The sequence below is a fragment of the Aspergillus pseudonomiae genome (assembly GCF_009193645.1).
Source record: "Aspergillus pseudonomiae strain CBS 119388 unplaced genomic scaffold BDV37scaffold_6, whole genome shotgun sequence".
NCBI lineage: Eukaryota > Fungi > Ascomycota > Eurotiomycetes > Eurotiales > Aspergillaceae > Aspergillus > Aspergillus pseudonomiae.
In genome coordinates, this window is record NW_022475998.1 from 18,447 (window position 1) to 38,728 (window position 20,282).

General features: G+C 47.4%; 9 protein-coding genes across 9 annotated transcripts; 4 read left to right on the forward strand and 5 right to left on the reverse strand.

Moving 5' to 3' along the window:
- Positions 1 to 1,535: 1,535 nt before the first annotated feature.
- BDV37DRAFT_238511 (uncharacterized protein) lies at positions 1,536 to 2,478 on the reverse strand. The gene has a single exon (XM_032080850.1). The coding sequence runs from the start codon at positions 2,396 to 2,398 to the stop codon at positions 1,637 to 1,639; it is 762 nt and encodes a 253-aa protein (XP_031945675.1). The 5' UTR covers positions 2,399 to 2,478; the 3' UTR covers positions 1,536 to 1,636.
- A 587-nt stretch (positions 2,479 to 3,065) lies between these two features.
- Positions 3,066 to 4,418, forward strand: BDV37DRAFT_278848 (uncharacterized protein; the record flags this gene model as incomplete). Its single annotated transcript, XM_032086172.1, has 5 exons — positions 3,066 to 3,097; positions 3,148 to 3,219; positions 3,911 to 3,988; positions 4,034 to 4,309; positions 4,382 to 4,418. 5 exons carry the CDS (start codon positions 3,066 to 3,068, stop codon positions 4,416 to 4,418), a joined length of 495 nt encoding a protein of 164 aa, XP_031945676.1.
- On the reverse strand, positions 4,295 to 5,566 carry BDV37DRAFT_238512 (2EXR domain-containing protein). The gene has a single exon (XM_032080851.1). It carries the CDS (start codon positions 5,384 to 5,386, stop codon positions 4,562 to 4,564), a length of 825 nt encoding a protein of 274 aa, XP_031945677.1. The 5' UTR covers positions 5,387 to 5,566; the 3' UTR covers positions 4,295 to 4,561.
- Positions 5,567 to 6,274: 708 nt separating this feature from the next.
- BDV37DRAFT_278850 (uncharacterized protein) lies at positions 6,275 to 6,586 on the forward strand (the record flags this gene model as incomplete). Its single annotated transcript, XM_032086173.1, has 1 exon — positions 6,275 to 6,586. One exon carries the CDS (start codon positions 6,275 to 6,277, stop codon positions 6,584 to 6,586), a length of 312 nt encoding a protein of 103 aa, XP_031945678.1.
- A 1,176-nt stretch (positions 6,587 to 7,762) lies between these two features.
- BDV37DRAFT_238514 (aromatic alcohol reductase) lies at positions 7,763 to 9,172 on the reverse strand. Its single transcript, XM_032080852.1, has 3 exons — positions 8,964 to 9,172; positions 8,612 to 8,896; positions 7,763 to 8,490 (listed from the first exon to the last, which is right to left on the reverse strand). The coding sequence occupies exons 1-3, from the start codon at positions 9,045 to 9,047 to the stop codon at positions 7,840 to 7,842; spliced, it is 1,020 nt and encodes a 339-aa protein (XP_031945679.1). The 5' UTR covers positions 9,048 to 9,172; the 3' UTR covers positions 7,763 to 7,839.
- Positions 9,173 to 10,802: 1,630 nt separating this feature from the next.
- On the reverse strand, positions 10,803 to 12,495 carry BDV37DRAFT_171519 (uncharacterized protein). The gene is made up of 2 exons (XM_032079341.1): positions 11,757 to 12,495; positions 10,803 to 11,656 (listed from the first exon to the last, which is right to left on the reverse strand). Exons 1-2 carry the CDS (start codon positions 12,297 to 12,299, stop codon positions 10,856 to 10,858), a joined length of 1,344 nt encoding a protein of 447 aa, XP_031945680.1. The 5' UTR covers positions 12,300 to 12,495; the 3' UTR covers positions 10,803 to 10,855.
- A 969-nt stretch (positions 12,496 to 13,464) lies between these two features.
- Positions 13,465 to 14,234, forward strand: BDV37DRAFT_278853 (uncharacterized protein; the record flags this gene model as incomplete). The annotated part of the gene is made up of 2 exons (XM_032086174.1): positions 13,465 to 14,127; positions 14,181 to 14,234. 2 exons carry the CDS (start codon positions 13,465 to 13,467, stop codon positions 14,232 to 14,234), a joined length of 717 nt encoding a protein of 238 aa, XP_031945681.1.
- Positions 14,235 to 16,638: 2,404 nt separating this feature from the next.
- BDV37DRAFT_268412 (putative MFS peptide transporter) lies at positions 16,639 to 18,758 on the forward strand (the record flags this gene model as incomplete). Its single annotated transcript, XM_032084177.1, has 7 exons — positions 16,639 to 16,888; positions 16,937 to 17,050; positions 17,116 to 17,338; positions 17,394 to 17,765; positions 17,820 to 17,974; positions 18,024 to 18,455; positions 18,511 to 18,758. 7 exons carry the CDS (start codon positions 16,639 to 16,641, stop codon positions 18,756 to 18,758), a joined length of 1,794 nt encoding a protein of 597 aa, XP_031945682.1.
- Positions 18,759 to 19,218: 460 nt separating this feature from the next.
- Positions 19,219 to 20,096, reverse strand: BDV37DRAFT_278855 (HIG1 domain-containing protein; the record flags this gene model as incomplete). Its single annotated transcript, XM_032086175.1, has 2 exons — positions 19,219 to 19,957; positions 20,056 to 20,096. 2 exons carry the CDS (start codon positions 20,094 to 20,096, stop codon positions 19,219 to 19,221), a joined length of 780 nt encoding a protein of 259 aa, XP_031945683.1.
- Positions 20,097 to 20,282: the final 186 nt, after the last annotated feature.

Genomic DNA, 20,282 nt, shown 5'->3' on the forward strand with positions numbered 1-20,282 from the left:
TCCACAACTTCTCCACAGTCTGGGCAACTTTATGCGATTATCGTGTGGGGGGCATCGTATCGAGGGCCAGTGGAGCCTCTCACCAGCGCCAATCATGCCAGCCGGCACATTTTGTTTTATATGACGAAGATACAGCACTTTTCAATGATGGTCATTTCCTGTCAGATGACGCTATCTCCGACGGAAACGGTAGTATTTACCGTCTTCATCCCAACCGTGCCAGGACGTTAGACCCGGGATTCGACCTCGTATCTCCCACAACCGACTTCACCTACTCCTCACAGAGAGGCTGACCGTCGGCCAAATCCCATAGATAGAGATTGAGGCAGTGGTAGCTATCGCGTAGCATATTCGATCATCATGATATTAGCTTTATGATTACAGAGAGGTCAGGAACAAAAACCGGAGATGAAGGGCACATATCGCACGATTATTTCCCACTGATGGAGCCGCCGCACAAAACTGGATCATCTAGGTACACCCCAGCAACTGATTCAATAAGCAACATATCCCAGGAGGTTCATGCATTCATTCTGTGTCATATCAGCTGCCATCCCAAGAATATTTGAGGGGATAAACATACCTGTGGTATACTTCGACACCGATGACTGATAATACAGACACCTTCAGGTATTCCAGCATGCTGAAGAAGATTAATTTCACCTCAATCGGTCCATCTTACCGCCTGTCCTACCCTTCTAACAGTGACGCTTGACATGTAAGATCTGTACATGGCAAAAGTATAGCGAGGGTGCAGTCCCAAAGAAGAATATCTTCTAGTTCCACTGCAAGGGTTGAATCTTCACTAGCTGGGAGACTTTTCAGACAATCCTTGAGAATATTCAGTAAGGCTCGACGCAAAGTACAAGGAGGGTGGGTTTCCCACCTCGATGACAAATTCATCGCAATCCAATTTTATAGTAAACCGGTACATTGTGAAGCGTCACGCGTGATTTCGAGGTATGAAGTTGAGATAGGTAGCAGGTGGTGATGCTGAATGGGAGGAAAGAGAAGGAGGAAGGAGGGGTTGGGGTTCATTTAAAGAGGAGGGCTCATTGTTGCCTGGAGGATGTGGTCACTGACATGAACGTGATCAATTTGACTAGAAAGATTCATTGCGGTATGCTAGACATTTTGTTCAGTACCGGCCATTCAAATATCCCCTGCAAAAGATTATAAGAGGAAAATTCAATCAATATGTCTCTAGATTCTTCAAGGCGGTTTCTAACATACAGCGAACCATATAGAATTATATAGGAGATCCTACAGGACAATCTCAATATGGGGCTTTCTTGAACCGGTCTACATGTGTATACAGGCTAGATGATATCCACATCGTCGAGATATGATGCTCATGGAAAACACAACTGGTCAATAAGTCATGGGGTCTATTATCCACCTTACAGTATAATATGGGTATAGTTCTAGTTAAGGAGAGATACCGACTATTTTGCTGAAGACTTCGCATATTTGTATTCCTATGTTCCCGAAAAATTGCATTATACCAGACAGCTATATCACTAGTTTGACTTTGCAAGAATACGGAAGCTTCGCCAGGAGACAAATTCATAGTAATCGGCTGAAAGAGTATACAATTAATCAGAACTCCGCATAACTATCTATAATCTCACATAGGTCAATCTGCAGAAGGGTTGTCTCTCTCAGCAGCACCAGCAGAAGAAGACGCACCCTCACCATCACATCCAGGGACCTCACGCGTACGGCTAAAGAAAGGACTCGACACATAAAACGGCCTCTCCCCAGACAACCCCTTATCCACACCCACAGAACCACCGGCAGGAATACCCCCCTCAAGAGCCAACATGCGTTCCCTCAACGCAGAGTTCTGCATCAACCTCCCCACAGGCTTCACATCGCCCTTATCCGCAAACCGAGCATCAGCTTCGCCCTCGAACACCTGCTCCGGGCCCGGAATCCACGTCCTCCCACTCTGCACACACCGATCCTGCATAGCCTCGGCACTTAGATTGATCATCTCTTCCCAGAACAGTCCTTCTCCGGATGGCAGCACGCCTGCTGTTTCTAACATCTGAATGGCCTTCGCTACCCAATCTTGGCAATTGCCAACCCCGAATTCGGGGATGTTGGCGTCATTCCGGCCGAAGTTTGATAGAAGACGAGCTGCGTGGTCCTTTTGTTGGACAGATGTGAAGTTGATGAGTTTGCATCGGCCCCGGAGTACAGGGTCGTTCTGTAGTGGCTGGGTGCGCGGGTCGTAGATGAAGTCTGTGTCGCTGGGGTTGCGGATGTGGTGCATTTCGCAAGTGCGGGCCCCGATCTCGTACACGGCGATGCCCATGTGTGACGGGCCATCGCCGAGCGTGGCATCGCCGCGGCCGTAGATGTTGACCGAGAGAGCATGAGTGGGAGTTGCCATGATGATATGGTATTTGATGTATTGGTTGTGGTGTGTGAAGAGCTGATATTATTCAAATTTGAAGGGGAGGGAGAAGGCTGAATGAATTTTCCTGAAAGCGGCTACATGCAGCTGAAACAGGTCCGGCTTGACAGTATTAGTAGTAGATGATTAAATAGGTAGCCTCCTGTGATAATATCCGGTTGCCTGGCATTGTACCAAAGAACTTGGGAGTTCGAAACAAAAAGGTATAAATATAGAAAGGCTAGCTTGATAACTTATGGAACAAAGCGAAGTAATGGTATTCATCACGCGCAACAAGCCTACAACGATTAATTCTGTAAAGTTCCATCCTGGATTCCACCTAGACAAAGAGCATTGACACAGACATTTTGATAACTTCCGACGTCAAGCAAATAGCTAGCGCAGTGTACCGAACTAATCAACAAGACACACGTCTTTATTCCGTGGCCACTTGGTTTGAGACTTGTCTATGGACATATTACAATACCTAATCCTAGGTAGTCGCCATGACACTATACCGGACAGATAGTCGCTCAGAATGTTTCTCCTAGCACTATATAATCCTGCCATTACCCATTGGATCAGTCGTTCAACAGAAACTCATTGAAAAAAAAGAATCAGGGCCTACAAGCACAAGCTAGTGAGAATTAAACTCAACCGCAAAATGTACGCCATCACCAAATATTGCAACTTCAGGTAAGAACAACAACCCTCAAGTCAGGATGTATATCGCTAATATCAGGTAGTATAATGTCCTCCCAGGCGCTTCAAGACAATAACGATACCCACGATGATTATGACTTGCGCTTGGGGTTTAAGTTAGTATTTATCCCTTTTTCCAATGACAACGCCCAAGACTCCAGTGGCGTTAGTAATGAAAACGGTGGTGAAGACAATTTTGATTCCAAGGACTTTGATAAGGCATTGAGCCAGGTGTTGAGACACCTTATACAAGCCATTCTAAGAAAGAGAGAGATGTAGTAGAGTCTAAATAAGCCGAACTCGGTACGATATCTAGGGTTCCAAGATTCAATGTATGAGGATTGTATGCGTGACCTGAGAATCGCAGGAGAGATTTGCTTGGAACCAAGGGCCGTGTGTGAAAGGGCGGAAGAATCGACTCAATGTTCTGTTTAATGCAGATTGTAGGTGTATGTCTTGCTCCTACTAGCAGAAATATGACTTTTCCATGATAGTTGATGCCTAAGGTAGACACCTTGATAGTAGCAGACATGCAGTGAATACATCATGTAATTCACTTCTGCCCCATCCCCAGTTATATCTAAATAACACCGTAATCCTCACATCTCGGTTTCCTGGACACATCACGAAATTTGTCTTTGGTGTGGGGCTAAATCTCTTGATCACTGCAACGACAGCGATACCCTGGAATCTTGGAAGAAGTAGGTACATATTGTTGTCTATCGCAGTGCGATTAGAACTCTAAAGACTCGTTTCCACCGTTGATTCACACCCTCTACAATCACACTGTCTCTGATCAAATCTCAGTCACTCTACAAGGGCTGAACAACCAAGTCTCACCCCACAAATCTCCCAGTTCTTCGATTTCAACGATCTCGGATTCAAGTAAGTAGGACGCTAAGTCTATACAGGCACTGCTAATATCAAAAGCATGGTTACCTGGATGAAAGAACAGGGCGATATCGATGTCCATTTCGGGTTCGATGCGAACATGGGATACTTTCTCATTGTCTACGATATGCGTCTCGCAGCCTATATCCCTGACAGGACTGAATTCGACGATGTCCGATATGCCGTATCAGCAGACGGTACTGGGGCCTATTTCACGGCTTATACTGGGACTCATAGACAGGGACGACGTGTCAGTGTTGAGACGATGAGGAAGCTTTGGAAGGCTTATGGAGTCTACGAGGAAGGTAACCGTGGGTTGGTAATGGCTGCTCTGCCTGATCTCGAAAATCCGCATGGGATTGAAGATCATATGGAATAAATTGAAAGAGACAAGTGGGCCGCGGGCTCTAATCTATCTGCCTGAAACTGCTGGAATATAAAGATGGGGAGGCTGCCTGTACATCTTGTGTTTCAAAAGTTTCAACTAGATTATGGATCCTTCTAGCCGCAAGGCAAGCTATGTTTCGATCACAGTCCGCATAGAATCTCAGGCGAGGCGGTCTCTGTTCATTTTCTAACGACGGATGCAGCCCGGACCTCAAATGTGTTCTCGCTATCTTGAAGCCATTCATCTAGCCCATCACAGGCCTTCTCCATCGCCGTTTTCAGGGTCTCGTCGCCGGCATCTGCACTATTCTCCCACTCAAAGCATCCACGGTCATTATTCCAAAAACGCATCGGTCCCTGAATGTCGTGAAGCTCTAACCGACCTTTTACTTTTCGGCCATGCTCCTCGGGCTGCATATCTGACTGCGCGTTGGGAATGATGAATACCTTTTCGAGACCACAGTACAAGAGCCAAGTCTCGGATATGCGTTCCTGGTCCAGAATTAGACCTTCAGACACGGCGATGCGTTTAAGGCCTAAGAGGTCATAGTTATAAATTTCGTCGTATTGAGCCAGTGAATGTAGCGTATAGTCCAAAAACCCTCCCCAGTAATCATACGGGATGTATAGTGTATCATGTTCTGGGTCAAATGGGCGTATAGCAATAGGGGTTTGCCCAGCTTTGTAGGAGTGTATCTTGAGACCTTGCCCTCGCATCCAGGCTAAGGTAATGCCACGGGCTTCAGAGCTGACAAAGAGGAGCGGCACCTCAACTTTGATAGGATTAGGGTCCAATAAATAGGGGCACCATTCGTAAAGTAAGTCAAGCCCCGCATCACTATTCATATAGTCCCTGCTGCCTTCTTTCAGGCGTTTAAGCTTCAAGCAGTCCGCCTGGTAGACGTATAAAGCTTGTCTAATTTTGTCAGGTAGAGCGTATCGCCATATTTGGTGGCGGAGCTCTGGGGGAAGGTTCGGGAAGAGAGTGAACGAAGCTGTAGCCATGGCTTTGCGATATCATTAGGGAGGGAGTTTATGGAGTTCTGTAGAGCAAGGAGCTTTGAAATCGATAAGATTTAGGAACCATGTGACTGCATTATAAAGAATAGCTCGCACGCTAGTACTATTATGCTCAACTGGAAGGGCCGCTAAGCCTTTTGGCATAGCCAGGATGCTGCAGTGTCAGCCTTACAATTCCCAATTTCTATGCATACCTGGCTTTAATGACGAACAAAGAAAATAGTCAACTATTCTATTCAGCTGCTAGAAGATGAAAGACAACAGCAATGTACCGTTATTTCGACTTGATCACTTCTGGAAGTTACCCATGGATTAAAGGCTATACCAGATAACGTCACCTGAAACAAAGAGAAACAGTCCTTCGCATCAACTGCTGGAAAATGGAAGAAAAGCATGTATATCCCGGCACTGTCGATCTAAACTTACAAGAATTTTGTATTACTTGGATCCACGAGACTTATACAACATTAGCAGGATGATGGCCATAGAGGAAATCATACGGAAAGGGGTGCCGGTCACATTAGTGGAGATACCCATTTACTAAGGGAGTTTTGTCTCATGACTCTGGGTTGCCTCTCAAGACTCGGAACATTCCACAAGGCACTCAGGACTTCTTCCATGTCATATATCCTCATAACAGGACTGGCTTCACTATGTATGACTGGGTAAAAGCTTGTGACCCTGCATGTACCACTGTCCGGAACTGCGACAGCCATTCACAGTATCATCGGATAACTTGTTTAAAAGTTGACCGGTCAGATTGGAAATGCAGCTGTTTCATAATTAAGTCTAGTATATTAGTGGAACTTCACTCTCGTATCAGACACAGAGATTTGATTGGCTGACGGTAGATACAGTCGGCCATCGTCCAAGATGACAGACAATCGTCAAAAGGAGGATTCAAATACTAGGAAGGCAGATATAGGCATTGTACTAAGCCGGGCCGAAATCCTGAGGCTCAGTAATGCCGGCCAGAAGAGCAAAGACAAGAGGGCGGCGCTTCATCCAAGTGTGCAGGCAATGGCCACAACTGGTGACTCTGCCGAGCAAAACAGGACAACAAAACAACACGAAAAGGAGGACAGCACGAAACAGCGTGAGGGAGAACAGAACTACACAACGCCTCCCTCAAAGGCAGTTAGAGAAGAGAAAAGGACGAGCTCTAGTAACGGTGCTGACCCATAGCCTTTATTGTTGAGCCGATTATAAATCTTGTTCAAATTCTTCAAGTCGGATGCCGTTATTCTTTTTTGTGTATCCGCGCTGGGATATGCTCATGATGTTGTTATCCTGCAACGCATCGTGCTTTGCACATCACTGAATGAACCACCAGTTGAACATGCTTATCAAGGTTTAAAATACTCCTGCAGGGCAAGAGACGGCAAGAGTATATTAGAAGGCCCCGTTGTCCCAAGCGGCACCCACAACATGTGAGGGTTTTATGCAGTCTGACAGTTATTACGGTAGTTTCTTCTCTTCTGATCTTTCGACTGACGCTGCTGGGTTCCATGACCTCGGCCAGGGTTAGCACAATACCTATACCTGCCTTCCTAGCCTTCGATCTTCCTTTCTATCATCAATTCTCAAGTCTTTAGATCATGGATGTGGGAGAGCGGAATGGGTGGATCCATTGTGATCCATGGCAGACACTTCGGCTTTTGGCAGCAGAACATTCAGGTACATTTTGTTGAGATCGTGAAATAAATATTTGTGGCTCTGCATCATCTTTCGTGGTATCCCAGATAGTTCAAAGGCATTCTTCCCCTTGTGTCTCCACCATATCCAATCAACAAGCAGCCAGTACTGGTATCACAATTCTGCCCTAGTGGCGAACATATCGCAATGAAACCATATAACCAACAGATGAGGGGCTATTATCGATCATAATTAACTATAGAAACAGGTCAGTCGCTAACTCAGTTGCTTACAACTGTAAGGATACGCACCTGTTATTAAGGAGAGTAGAAAACTCAGCTTTTCTTGTGGTAACTGAGTCGGTGGAGATATTCGCTTCTCTCTTTAGAGGGAGAGTATGTTAACTCTCTGCCAAAAGGTGTTCTCCTTTTTGGCATGAGGGGTCAGATGGTTTGGAAGGTGAAGTCATTGTCCGCTGTGGGAGAGGGGCTTTTTTAAATGTCTGAGACAAGGAACGCATATCTCTTGTACAACCCTAGGCTCCAGTTGCCCCTATGACTCAGCCTGCGAATCGGGTCCTTTTTTGTAAGCACACACACTCTCTCTCGTTATTCCGTCAGGCACCTTTGGCATAAAATGGCGGGGAATGGAAGAGTGAGTAGAAGAAGGGAGAAGAGAACGCCAGTGACCATGCTTTTGAACAAGAATACATTATGATATCTATCAAGCCATGCCAAGAATTCGCGAGTCCATGGCTGCACTTCCTTCAAAGCACTACTACCAACTAGAGATCTAACTGGAAGCTAAAGGGGCAAGCCCGACTCAGAAAACCATTTCTTCAACTGTTCAATACCTTCGTTGTCCTTATACACCCTCTCCTCCTTGCCATCGAGGACCTCCTTCAAAAAGCTCCTGAAGCTCCTCGGTTCAAAGTCTGGATACAGCTCCCTAGCATCCAAGTAACCCAGGTATTTAGCATACTTCGGCTGGTTATCACCCCGTATAGCTTTACTGAAAAAATACTGAAACAGGTTTAGTGCAATACGAGTGGGTATGCTTTCTGGTTCCTTCTCAAGCGTCTCTTTCAAGGCCACGATAGCCGTCTCAATTGTCTCTGCAGACATGTAGGTGCGGTCTATCTTTTCGCCGCTCACCTCTTCCATCATGTCGAAAATTTCGTTCTCAGTCAGCACGTCGGACCATGTGTAGACTGATTGGTTGAGGGTGCGGGGGTCGCCGATAATGCGCGCGACGAAGGGGCCTATGTCACGGAGGTCGGTGAGGAGGTTTGGGGCGTTGCCGCCTGCGTGGATGGTCGTGTTGGGCACAAACATGGAGGCGTAGTCTACGCGGCCGGATGGGACAGTTGGAAAGGAAATCTGGTGCCAGAATCCGACGTCGATGATAGTGTATGGGAGGTGGAGCTTGCGGATATGTTGGTATATCGCTTCTTTCTGTGAGGTTTCTGTTAGCCACGTTCCTGTAGGCCATTTCATTGAGTAACATAGGAAATGCACTTTTCCATTGCTGGTGGGCAATTCCGAGGCTCAACATGCATTCAATAGATGTAAATACCTCATCTCTCAGACGAAACACGCCGCCCGGTGGACAAACAGTGGTGAATGCGCACGGTACAAACCGTTTCACGCCGGCCTGCTTTGCAGCGGTGACTAAGTTCTCTTGAACATGCATGCTCAAGGCATCGATGGCACTAATCACCACATCGAAGTCACGGAGGATGTTGGCTAACTCATCCACCGGGCCGGTGATATCGGCGGCAATGATCTTCACATCTCGTTCGGCCACGGCCTTCACTTTCGGGGTTTCAGCTGACGAAGGGCGAACCAGCGCAGCGACTTCCTGGGGAGTGAAACGCTGTCAGCGGTAGCAATAGATATGGACCGACTTGACTGATAGTTTAACATACATAACCGCCGTGCTCAAGGAGCCCATTAAGGACGGAATTGCCGGTCTGGCCGGTGGCACCAAGGAGAAGCACGCGTTGGGACATATTGGACAAATGTTAATACGGAGTTGTACTGAGCTTGGATATTTCGATCAACTGAATTTCTTTGTTATTACCCCCATGACAACCAGATGGGTAGCCCTTTTTATAATCTCTATTTGGACATCAAGATGCATTTGTCAGTTGAATATCTGTTTTGGTAAGCAGATAACAAATCCAATAAAGGAATGAGACATGATATACTCCGGATAGTGTTTTGATATCGATCCGATTCGGATGACGGATATAAAGTTCCCGGGCTACGGAATACCTCTACCGAGATTTATCTGTGTAGTTTAAACCTGATGTTACTAAGCCGAATCGCGCAATCTCCGGATAGAGACATGAAGAGACGGCAGAAACCCCATTTAGAAAACAAGGGTTTGATAAGGGTACGCAGAGCTAGGTTGACGTAAATCAATACTAGCCACAAGGCAGGCACTGACACCGATTCTATGAGTCGATGATCAATTGTCGAGGTTAACGATGTGTTTGGTACTATATGACCAGCATATCAGGTCAAAATCAAATAATTATATTTATTAATTGAGGACACATATAGCCATTGCATTCAGTGACCTTCATCGATAACACACTCAACGACAACAAAGTCAATTATCATATGATGATATCCCAGTAAAAACAGTCAACAATATAACCCTAAATTAGCTATTATTTAGCTCCAGTTGGTAAATACTAGCTACGCGGTAGAAGAAGCACCATGCCTTAGGTATACTCCAACACGGGCCTAGTGGGCCCGCAAGAGAACACCATAACATGTTGGGACAAGATCATCTCAGTGGGGCATTCATTACCCGAAAAGGCATTTGTTCGATCCTCGACATCCTGAGTGGGTCAGTATACAAAAGTCTTTGGTGTGGATGTGAATTTGACCTAATATCCCATACTGACACAAAACTCGGTAGATTAGTGGTCCTCCAGTCTTAAGCACTGCCAGTCATAATAGTTCGGACAACCGTTCACATCAACCAGATACTCGGTGGTTGAGGTCAACGTGTCCCACTCGTTTACGGCTGCAAAGGCCTATAGAATGAATGGGGAGGGACTCGTCCTTGTCGAGAAATTTGGGACTGCCCTTCCGGCGATGAGAACAGTGACGTGACTCTGAGTTCAGTGCCCAGAAAGTTGATCACGATCCCATCAGGGTCCGTTAGGGGTGATCGACAGCTTAGTGTATGTGCCAAGGGACGGGTGCCGCGAATTAAATGTGAAAGGCTGGCAATAGCCATACAAGGAGATGGATTGTCGGACTTGGCCTTGCGTAAGTCACTTGTAAAGTACGGAGTAACTTCAAATTTCTTATGGTCCTTTCCTTTATGACGAGAATACTATACTCCAGAACCAGTTGAATTATATACAGCGATCAAGAAACGTAATGTGCACAAAAAATGCGTCTATAAAGCTGTCTATGAAGAAAGAAGAAAAAGGATCGGCCGCGTGCAAAGGATAGATAGGCCCTGTAAAGGCGAAGTCACTTCTCCATTCACCCTCGTTGCCGAATGGTACAGAGATCTGCTGAAAAGCGTGTATGAAGAGGTACAATTATGTTACGCCTCATGAAGCAAGACAATCGCTAAACGGTTGGCATGTGTCGGTTGTGCTGACTTGGTCACCGCCCACCGAAACGGCCTCGGGTAGCTTGGTAAATCCACTGCATTCGAGTATGATATCCCATCGACTGTCATGAGGCTTTCTGTGACCTAACGGTGATCATCCCAGTATCTGCTATTGAAGAAGCCTTGCGTTCTGGTCATGAGCGATTTGGAGAGTTTGTAGATAGACAGCCGACTCTATCATGATCGACACAAGCTAACAAGATTTTTCGCGCGTGGCACATTAACACCCGAAGTTTTGCCTTCAGCCTGTTCTCCTGGCACCATCCAATTGCTGATATGGCAGAGCCGTTTCTCCGACTCCCAGGTCCAAGCCAGACAAGACTTTGAGTAGTTATGGCAAATCTGGATACAACCCTCTGCTGTTAGAATATCATTGACGGTCATGGTTGACTCATCCAAGCCCCCAACGTGGTCCCAGTTCTTGCGGCCTGACTGGAGTATCGGCGAGTCGAGAGAAGGGGCACCATAAATATCCCACAAGTCGATCCAAAGAAGAACGTCATCTATATGCTGGAACCTCCGACCGACATTTATCATCTCTGACGGAGTTAAACTGTGAAAAGAAATGATCGGCGCGCACAAGCGGTCCTCTGTGACCCTTATGGCTCGGGGTGGACCCCCATTGAAAAATATGACATATCGTTCGTCGAGATAGATGCCTAATTTGAGCAAAGTTGTCGCGAGCAGTTTATCGCCCCACGTTTCTTCGAGGGATTCCAGATGGGCCGAGGTAACCACTTGATGGTGCGAGAAAAGCAAACGCATTGTGGCTTGGGAGAGAATCACGGAGGATCCTCCATGTGCAAAACGACCTTTGTAGTCACCCACCGCGTTGCCAACATAGAAGGGTATTTCAGGGTCAAGATGTTCTAGTAGTAGCTTCAGGGCAGGCTGCATGAGATACGTATCGTCGTCTGCCATAATGTACCACTTCTTATCCGGCATCTGGTCATAGCATAATTCAAGACCAGAAATAAACTGCTGCATGTCAGCCCCTCAAGTCAAATGATGAGGTATCACATCGATGCAAGCCACAGTAACATGGAACGAAAGGTTCCTTAACAATGGGGCTACGTACCTTTAGAGCGTCCAGCTCCCACCCGAACGACCGCGATAGTTCCTTTGCGATTTCCACGTCCCCGGTGGAGATTGCAGCGCTCAAGTTGGAGTGTTTCATCAGTCGCGGGTGCTCTAGTTCTGCAGACAAATATCCCTTTTCCAGCATCCAAGCCACGAGGTCAAAAACTGGTAAGCGCCGGCCATTGTAGCTAAAAAGTTGTCCTGAAGGTGTGGCGAAATCGCCAACAAGAAGGAGGTTGTTGAATTTGTCCTGCTCATGAGCTTCTAACCAAGCAGCGATGCGATCCTTTGTCCCAAATCCAGATTTCATCAACACAGCAACATCGTCCGATAGCACTATTGGGAAAGTAGAGCGCTCCGAGAACCACCAGTGCCCCCCCAGGTAAGAGGTGAAGGCGGTACCGAAAGCTTTAACATTAAAGCGAGCCGATAGTCGGATAGGATGGTCGTATGGGAGAACTGTCCACAGCAGGAGCACAAGGGCAAGAACGTATATGAACACCCGGAAGGGGCGAGACACACATTGCCGCCATATTTTCATGCCGACGGGTTCAGGGTGTCATGAAGTAGGTGCAAGGATAGCAGAACTGAATGTTGATGCCTGCTCAAGTTAGAGTACTAGCGAACAGCTGACTATGCAGGCAGTGAAGGATTGGATGCCTTAAGGCAAGGGGAAAACAGGGCCAATCGTTATGACATAGAGATGAGTGGTTAACATCGGAAGAGCTAAAAGAAAAATAGATTAAAAAGGCTTAAAGAAAGAGACAGTCAGTCGCCCCCACCCAGATCTCCGTCGAGGGGAATTTGGAAACAAGCCAAACGGTCAAACGATGGGTTAAAATTTGAGACATTCCAGCGTTAGCATTGTTGCAAGCGTCTTGGCTTCCCACAGCCTCTCCGCTTTTTTCTCCTGTATTGTATAGGTAAAAATACATGTTTGTCATCATCATGGTTTCCTGGGGCATTGGCATCCAAAGAAATTTTCATCTGAAGGAAAAAAGGGCCCAAGATCGACAAAGGGGAGTGCCACCCGGGAACCCGGGAACACGTTCAGGGCATTTCAGTTCGTGCCCAGGTTTTGGGTTTGGGTTTGGAGACTATTCCGGAGTGGGTCAGGGCAATAGATCGGTCACGGGGTTTTGTGGCTGGGCAGCGAGTATGTATAGTTTGCACTATTTTCCTTTCTGACACCTCCAGCAGAAACATGAATAAACTGAACAGCAATTGTTCAGCGTCTTATATACATGCCCGACATATATATATATATATTGATAGGTCAAAGTTACACGGCGCTTGTGACTCAAGTGGTCTGATTGGAAACTGTGTAAGCTTATCCTGCAAGTACTGTGTCAAATTGAGGTGTAACTCCGAATCTATCATCCTTAGTAGGAGGCCATATCACAACCGGAAGGTCTTGGCAAGTCATGTATCGCATTCCAGACCACTTGTCCGGCCATGTATTCTGAGTACCTAGAAAGTAGGTCAGCCAATAGCTACTCTAATTGGTGGACCCCTTCCAAGCCGGATGGGGAAATACCTTTCTACCACCTATGAAGTCATCGGGAGGCGCCGGGCTGTGCGCGAGTGATTTATGGGCTTATCACGTCCAACTCTACGCTTGATTATAAACAAAGCTGCCTTCCCCGCAATCGCAACACCTCCCAACACAGGGCAGTCCAATTCCCCCTTCAACCGCCAACAGCATAATGTCGACCACATACGTACTGCCACCCCTGCAAGCTCCATTGGCTACCGGATGCTCTTCCCGGATTCGCAGAGTTCTCAAAGCTCCCCAGCGCCCGATCGCTCTTCGAAGAGAATATATCACCGAAGTCAAATCCCTCCTCACATTTAGACCCCAGGGGGACCCAAAATCTGCCATTGGTTATAGCATCCACGACGATGACGGTATAGTCCTGTTCACGGCCTCCGGTCGGAAATTCAACGATCGACCTTGCCGGGAATTCAGAGATGACTCGGGGCTCCCTTTATTCGAGATCTATAGAAAGTCCTTCAGGAACTCCTGGTCCATCTCGCTGCCGGGGAGTAGTAGTGCGAAAATAGCCACTGTTAGCCCGCGACGAACATCTGGTATGTCTGGTTGGGGGGATTTCACCATCACCTTCGATAACGCAGCGGCCTTCGAATCCAAGCGGAAGGAGGATAAGGAGCTCTCCCTAGAAGTCCAAAGTCGCGGGAATGTTCTAGCATTATATGATATTGTGGATGGTGATAGGAAAGTAGCAGAAGTGCGCGAGAGTATACAACACAATGAGAAGTTGGCCTTGATGAAGCGCTTTCCTAGTTCTAAGCATGGCTATCGACCGGTCCTGGATATCATTATAACTGCGCACGTCGATCAATCACTAGTACGTGATTAGCCCAAGCTTAACGTTGACAAATCGGCTGACTGTGTTTCTAGATTGCGGCTGTTGCAGTTATTATATCCGACACGGTTTTCTCTGCGAATGTTTGATCAATGACTTTATGACAACGGGAATTGGAGACAACAATAACTCTGTGGAACTTCCTCCTTAATGTATGGGGGCTACTGCCTTAAGGAGTCCGAACAATCGTGCGTACAAGGCGGTTTCACCACCTGCTATCTACTCAATGCCTCCTGCCCAACGTGGCGGGGCTCGTTAACCGTTTGATGACCTGGATTTACTGATGATTTCTCATATCTACTACTATCTAAGTACGTTGGTTAGCTCCGTCTGTAACTTTCCTATCATTTGCCTACCCGAATGAGAGTTACTGCGTGAGACGATTGTAAATAGTTACTCACTAAATGAATGATGACTGATATGACCAGCATGCTGCTCAAGGCTGTCGTTTTTTTATCTTGATATGAGCCACGGTGTTATGCTTACTTAGGCTAACCATTATACAGCGGAAGTTTCAAAGAGTGTCGTGAATGCATGATGCCGTCACCCCCGTCAAGGCTGATGGTACTAGTTTGAAGCGCATCATACCAGCTTACACGGTGGCCAATCTCTGCTGCAATTGGGTGCCAACACCACTGGTGCAAATATAAGCCAAGATACTGCGTTATGCCTCTTTGTCTGGGAAGTTTGCTGGACTATAGAGACGGGTGATCATTCATTTCACACATCGCCTAGTAACCTCGATATTGCACCTTAAACAGGAGAGCGTATAAAGAATCGATCCCTCTTACGTCTAGTTTTAGGCATAGTATAGACGTGTGACGCTACAACACAGATATATATGGAATTAAAAGCGAGGGAACAAAAAAGTACAAGAAATGCCATCAGTAGGTACCTTCAAGATAGCCGGGAGCACCGGTGACGAGAAGGTTGCCAGACTTGTTTTCTTGGTTCAAGTTACCGCCAGTTTGGTTTCCTTTATTTATATATCTTCCTAGTATACTGCTGATACTACTCCATAGTGGTACCAACTGTAACCTAACTATGCTTACTAGTGGTTAATTATCCATTCGGACAATATTGCTAATACGCTAGTCACTTAAGGTAACATTGATTAGCCTCCAGTTTTCAAAGTTTGCTGTCGTCTGTATTAAAGCTGTGCTCGCCTCCAACCATGGGTATGATGTGTTCTTCTATTGGCTCACTTGAATGTTTTCTTGTGCCTCCTCCCTCCACAGATGTCTATATATACCATTCCAAGTGATATTACTGGTTTCAGAGCATTAGGAACTTCTTCAGGGACTGTCAGGCGGCAGTTGTATTGGCTCAGCAAATAGTTGCCACCGAGGGTCTTCCAAGTTCAACTGGTATTAAGCTTCTTGTATCATGCTATGTAACAAGCTTAGGTGCGTGACATATTGCTCTGCTGTGATGGGAAATATGTCTTCTGGTTCTTGGGAATGTCTTCGCCTGTATCTAGAAGCATCTTTTCCATGGCTGTTTGGAATAGATTTGACTGAAAAACGCAGGTGATCAGTCCACGGGTCAGGTATGAGTAGGATCATTCACTGATATGCCCCCAAATCAATCTGATTGACCGCTTTTCTCATTGTGTCACCTTGGCTCTTGGGAGGCCAACGATGCTGGTGCATATTCGCACCTACAATGTCTACCTATGGGGTCAACTTAATGATCAACGCAAGATGGCTAGATAAGAACTTTCCTATACTCTCAAAGTCCTTTTTCCTTTCACTCTGGGATTATGAACCTTCTCAAAGGAGGCCTGATATTCGGAGAAACCTGGCACTTGTATGAGTGCTCAGCCACAAACATCCCTAAGAGTGCAGAGAAACATTAGACTAATCATAATTCAAGTACTGACTAGAGCAGCAGCGAGCACCCGTCTCTGGGTTCCCATTCACCAAGCAGTGGCGTTTGCGTTACCTTCAACCACTTAAACAAAGAATGCAACCCAACTGTCAGGTCACGGGTGGTCCTGGTATCTATTCTCAATGGCCACAGCATTCTATCGGATGAAAGACTAGACCGTATACCAATCTCAGGTATGACACAAGAGAGGTCAAGAAATCCCGTCCAAGGCTATTCGTAGAAGGGGCGGCACACGGACTGAGACCTGGAATTGGAATATTTTTCTCCAATCAAATGCAAGATGCTCATCCGGTGAGAGTGAATATCTACCTATCTGGGTATATCAAAGCATACGTCGGACAAACAGGAGATTGGCTGCCATCTCCCCCAGGCACCCGACCCATTCCTCTATCCTTCTTCAATTCCCTTCATCTCTTCCTCTTGTGTTTTATCTGACCCTCGTCCGCCCAAAGCTTCCCCTCTCTAACTCTTGAGCCTCTTCCCCTAGTCTTAGTTCTAGAGAAGCCCCTCGCTTGGCAAGACCTTTCTCATCCCATTTTATACCACCCCTCCTGAAGAGTCTTCATCCTCTACTCAGTCTTATCTATTTGTGCTGTCGCAACTATGGGTGGCCCCATTAGTCGGGGAAACCTCGATACAGAGGCACATGAGATACTCAAAGCTCCTCTCCCAAAGCAAGAGACTATAGTGGTATCGGCGGCTCCCTCTCCACATGATGATGGCTGCGCAGCCCTCACTGAACAGGAACTGGACTCTCTCCGTCGCGTCGCTGGAAGGGTCCGATGGACTGCATACACCATCGCCTTTGTTGAGCTGTGCGAACGGTTCTCCTACTATGGGACCACTGCTGTTTGTATGTAATCTTTTCAGTCGCACGAGATATGACAATGACCCTCTCCAGTTGTCAATTTTATCCAACAGCCTCTTCCGCCCAGCTCGAGCACTGGCGCCGGTCATGCAGGACAGTCGGGAGCTCTAGGCATGGGCCAGAGAGTCTCCACGGGCCTAACTACTCGTGAGCCCCCTCCCCAGGTTGCAAAGCCACAAGAGATGCAAAAAAAAAAGGTCTGACATGCGAAGTGAATGCTTTCTGGTGTTACGTGACGCCGATTGTTGGTGCTTGGGTGGCCGACGAGTTCTGGGGCCGCCTGAAGACCATCCAAGGTGCCATCGCCTTTGCCATGGTTGGACATATTGTGTTGATCATCGCGGCTCTTCCTCGGGTGGTTGTGCATCCCAGCGGTGCGTTGGGTTGCTTCATAGTCGGTCTGATACTCTTCGGAATTGGCGTGGGTGGTTTCAAGTATAGACACGCTGGTCTTTCCTGGTTGTTGATTCATTTACTAACAAATCAATAGATCGAACATTGCTCCCCTAATCGCCGAACAGCACAAGGAAACCCGACACTATATCAAAACTCTTCCAAAAACTGGGGAACGTGTGATCGTGGACCCCGCTCAGACAATCACTCGGATTTTCTTGTACTTCTACTTCATGATCAACGTTGGCTCCTTGCTTGGACAGATTGTCATGGTGTACGCAGAGAAATATGTTGGATTCTGGCTCTCGTTTGTCCTTCCCACCATCATGTTCGCCCTCTGTCCACTCGTGCTTTATGTCTGCCGCAAGAATTACGAGGTCACTCCCCCAACTGGGTCAGTGGTGGGGAAGGTGTTCAAGCTCTGGGCATTCGCGCTCAAGGGCAGGTGGTCTTGGAATCCTATCAGATTGTTAGTGCAAACTCTTCACGCCACTGACCAGCTTAGTTGACACCTTGCAAACAGTGTCCAGAACTGTCGAGCGAACGACTTCTGGGAGAACGTAAAGCCCAGCAAAGTCCAGAGGAAGCCAGTGTGGATGACATTTGACGACAAATGGGTAGACGAGGTACGTAGAGCCATCAAGGCATGCGCGGTCTTCCTCTGGTATCCTCTCTACTGTAAGTATCTGGGCCAAGGTTTCTAGACACTTCCATCTAACAAGGCTAGGGCTGGCCTACGGACAAATGACCAACAATCTCACCTCTCAAGCGGCTACCATGGAGCTTCATGGCGTCCCAAATGATATCATCATGAACCTGAACCCGCTGACTCTAATTATCTTCATACCCATCATGGACCAGTTTGTCTATCCTGGAATCCAGCGATTGGGCTTCCAGTTTACCCCTCTGAAACGGATGTACGCAGGCTACATGCTCGCCGCTCTATCCATGGTATCAGCCACCGTGATACAGCACTATATCTATAAAATAGGTGAATGTGGCGAGTATCCGGGCGAGAAGAGCTGCAAGACTCCTGCGCCCATCAACGTCTGGGTGCAAACTGTGCCGTACGTCTTGATTGCTTTTTCCGAGATCTTCACCTCGATCACTGGATACGAGTATGCATTCACCAAGGCGCCGAAGAATATGAAGAGCTTAGGTATGTTCTATATATCCATTGTTTACTGCATCGACTAATATAAATATAACCATAGTACAATCTATTTACCTCTTCATGAATGCCATTTCGTCTGCAATCCAACAAGGTCTGACTCCTCTATCTACCGATCCCCTCCTTGTGTGGAACTATGGGTTCGTCGCTGTTCTTGCCTTCATCGGGGGCAATCTCTTTTGGATCACGCATCGCAAGCTGGACAAGGAAGAGGACGAGCTCAACAGACTCGAGGCGTCTTCCTACCTGGGCCGTGGACCACGCGCTCAAAATGAGAAAACCGATGTCTAGCAATAGCAACTTGCCTACGGAGTACGGAGTCAAGGTACGGTGTTCAACGCAGAGGTGCTCAATATGCATTGTGAAGTGAGACGATATGTTGTTCGATCACGGGACATGTCAGTGCACCGGTATGCACATAACAGATTGAAGAGAAACAAGATGATTATTTGACATTCCAGGAGCTCACATCGTAAACAAGACATGACGAGACATCAATTGTAGAGGAGATTCATAGAATACAGTACAACCAGTGTACACACAGCCGCTGCAGCACCATGTGAGCCACCCAGCAGAGAAACAATCACAATCAAACGCCCTGCGCCACCCACGCAAAAAAAAAAAAAAAAAAAAAAAAAAGGATCTATAAACCCAAAACAAACGACTTTTCAGTCCCCGCAAAGCAATGAAGAACCACCAAAACGCTTCAACCAAAGACAGAAAGAAGCAAGCAAGCAAGCAACAAAAGAGATCACTGCTGCTCCTTCTTCTCCTCCGACTTGACCTCCTTAGGCTGCTGCTGCTGCTGCTGCTGGCCCTCCTTATGCAACTCAGGGTGCTCCCAAACACTCTGATGCTTCTTCTTCAACCTATCCTCCTCAGCAGCAACCATATCCTTCCACAGATCACCCTCGCCCTGACCTTGCTCCTGCACAGGGAGCTCCTCAACAACATGACCCTGCTTAGCGCTCTCCTCCTCCAACCTCTTCTTCAAGATCCCCTTGCCCTTCTTCTGATCACTGATCTCAAACGCCGCACTAGCAACCAAGACCGCGAGCGTCAATCCCTGGGCGTAGACACGAGCCTGGACGATCTTCTGCTGGCCGCTGAGATACGGGTTGCGGCCGACAAGCACAAAGCTCCCGATCATGGATGCCACCCACGTCGCCGTCACAATGGTGTACTTCTCCTTGCGGGCCCACGCCAGCGACCGCTCCATAAAGCTCATGCCCTGCAGCGACTCCTCGCGCAGCCGCTGCTCCCGGTTCTGGTACCATTGCTGGTCGGCGTTGCGCTCGGCTTCGAAGTTCCGCGATGAGTTGTCGGCCGCGATGATTCCGACGAACGTACCCGACGACGTCACCAGGAAGGCTTTCATGGGCAACGTCAGGTTGCGGATTGTGTGGTACCGGCGTGAGGCGGCGAGGACGCCGGCGTAGCCGCCGATTAGGCCCAGGACGGTGCCGATTGTGCCGCCTTTGAGGACTGCTCTGTTTTTTAAGTTTGGTTAGTTGGTGTTTTCGGGGGGAGTTTGGGAGGGATTGGGGAATTTGGGATGAGTTGTATGGCGTTGAGGGGGTGGGCTAACCTGTAGTGAGCGTCTTCTTCTTCCTTGGTGAGAAGCTTCATGGTGTGTGTTTGTGTTTGTGTTTGTGAGCGATGTATTAATGACAATTATATATGTGTGGTATCTGGAAATTCTTCAATCGAAGAAATGGAAGGTGTTCTGCAAAAACGGTATGGGAATCGAGGAGGAGGAGCTATGGCACCGGCGAGGATTTAAATAGCGAAGCGCACGAAAAAGAACTGACTCGG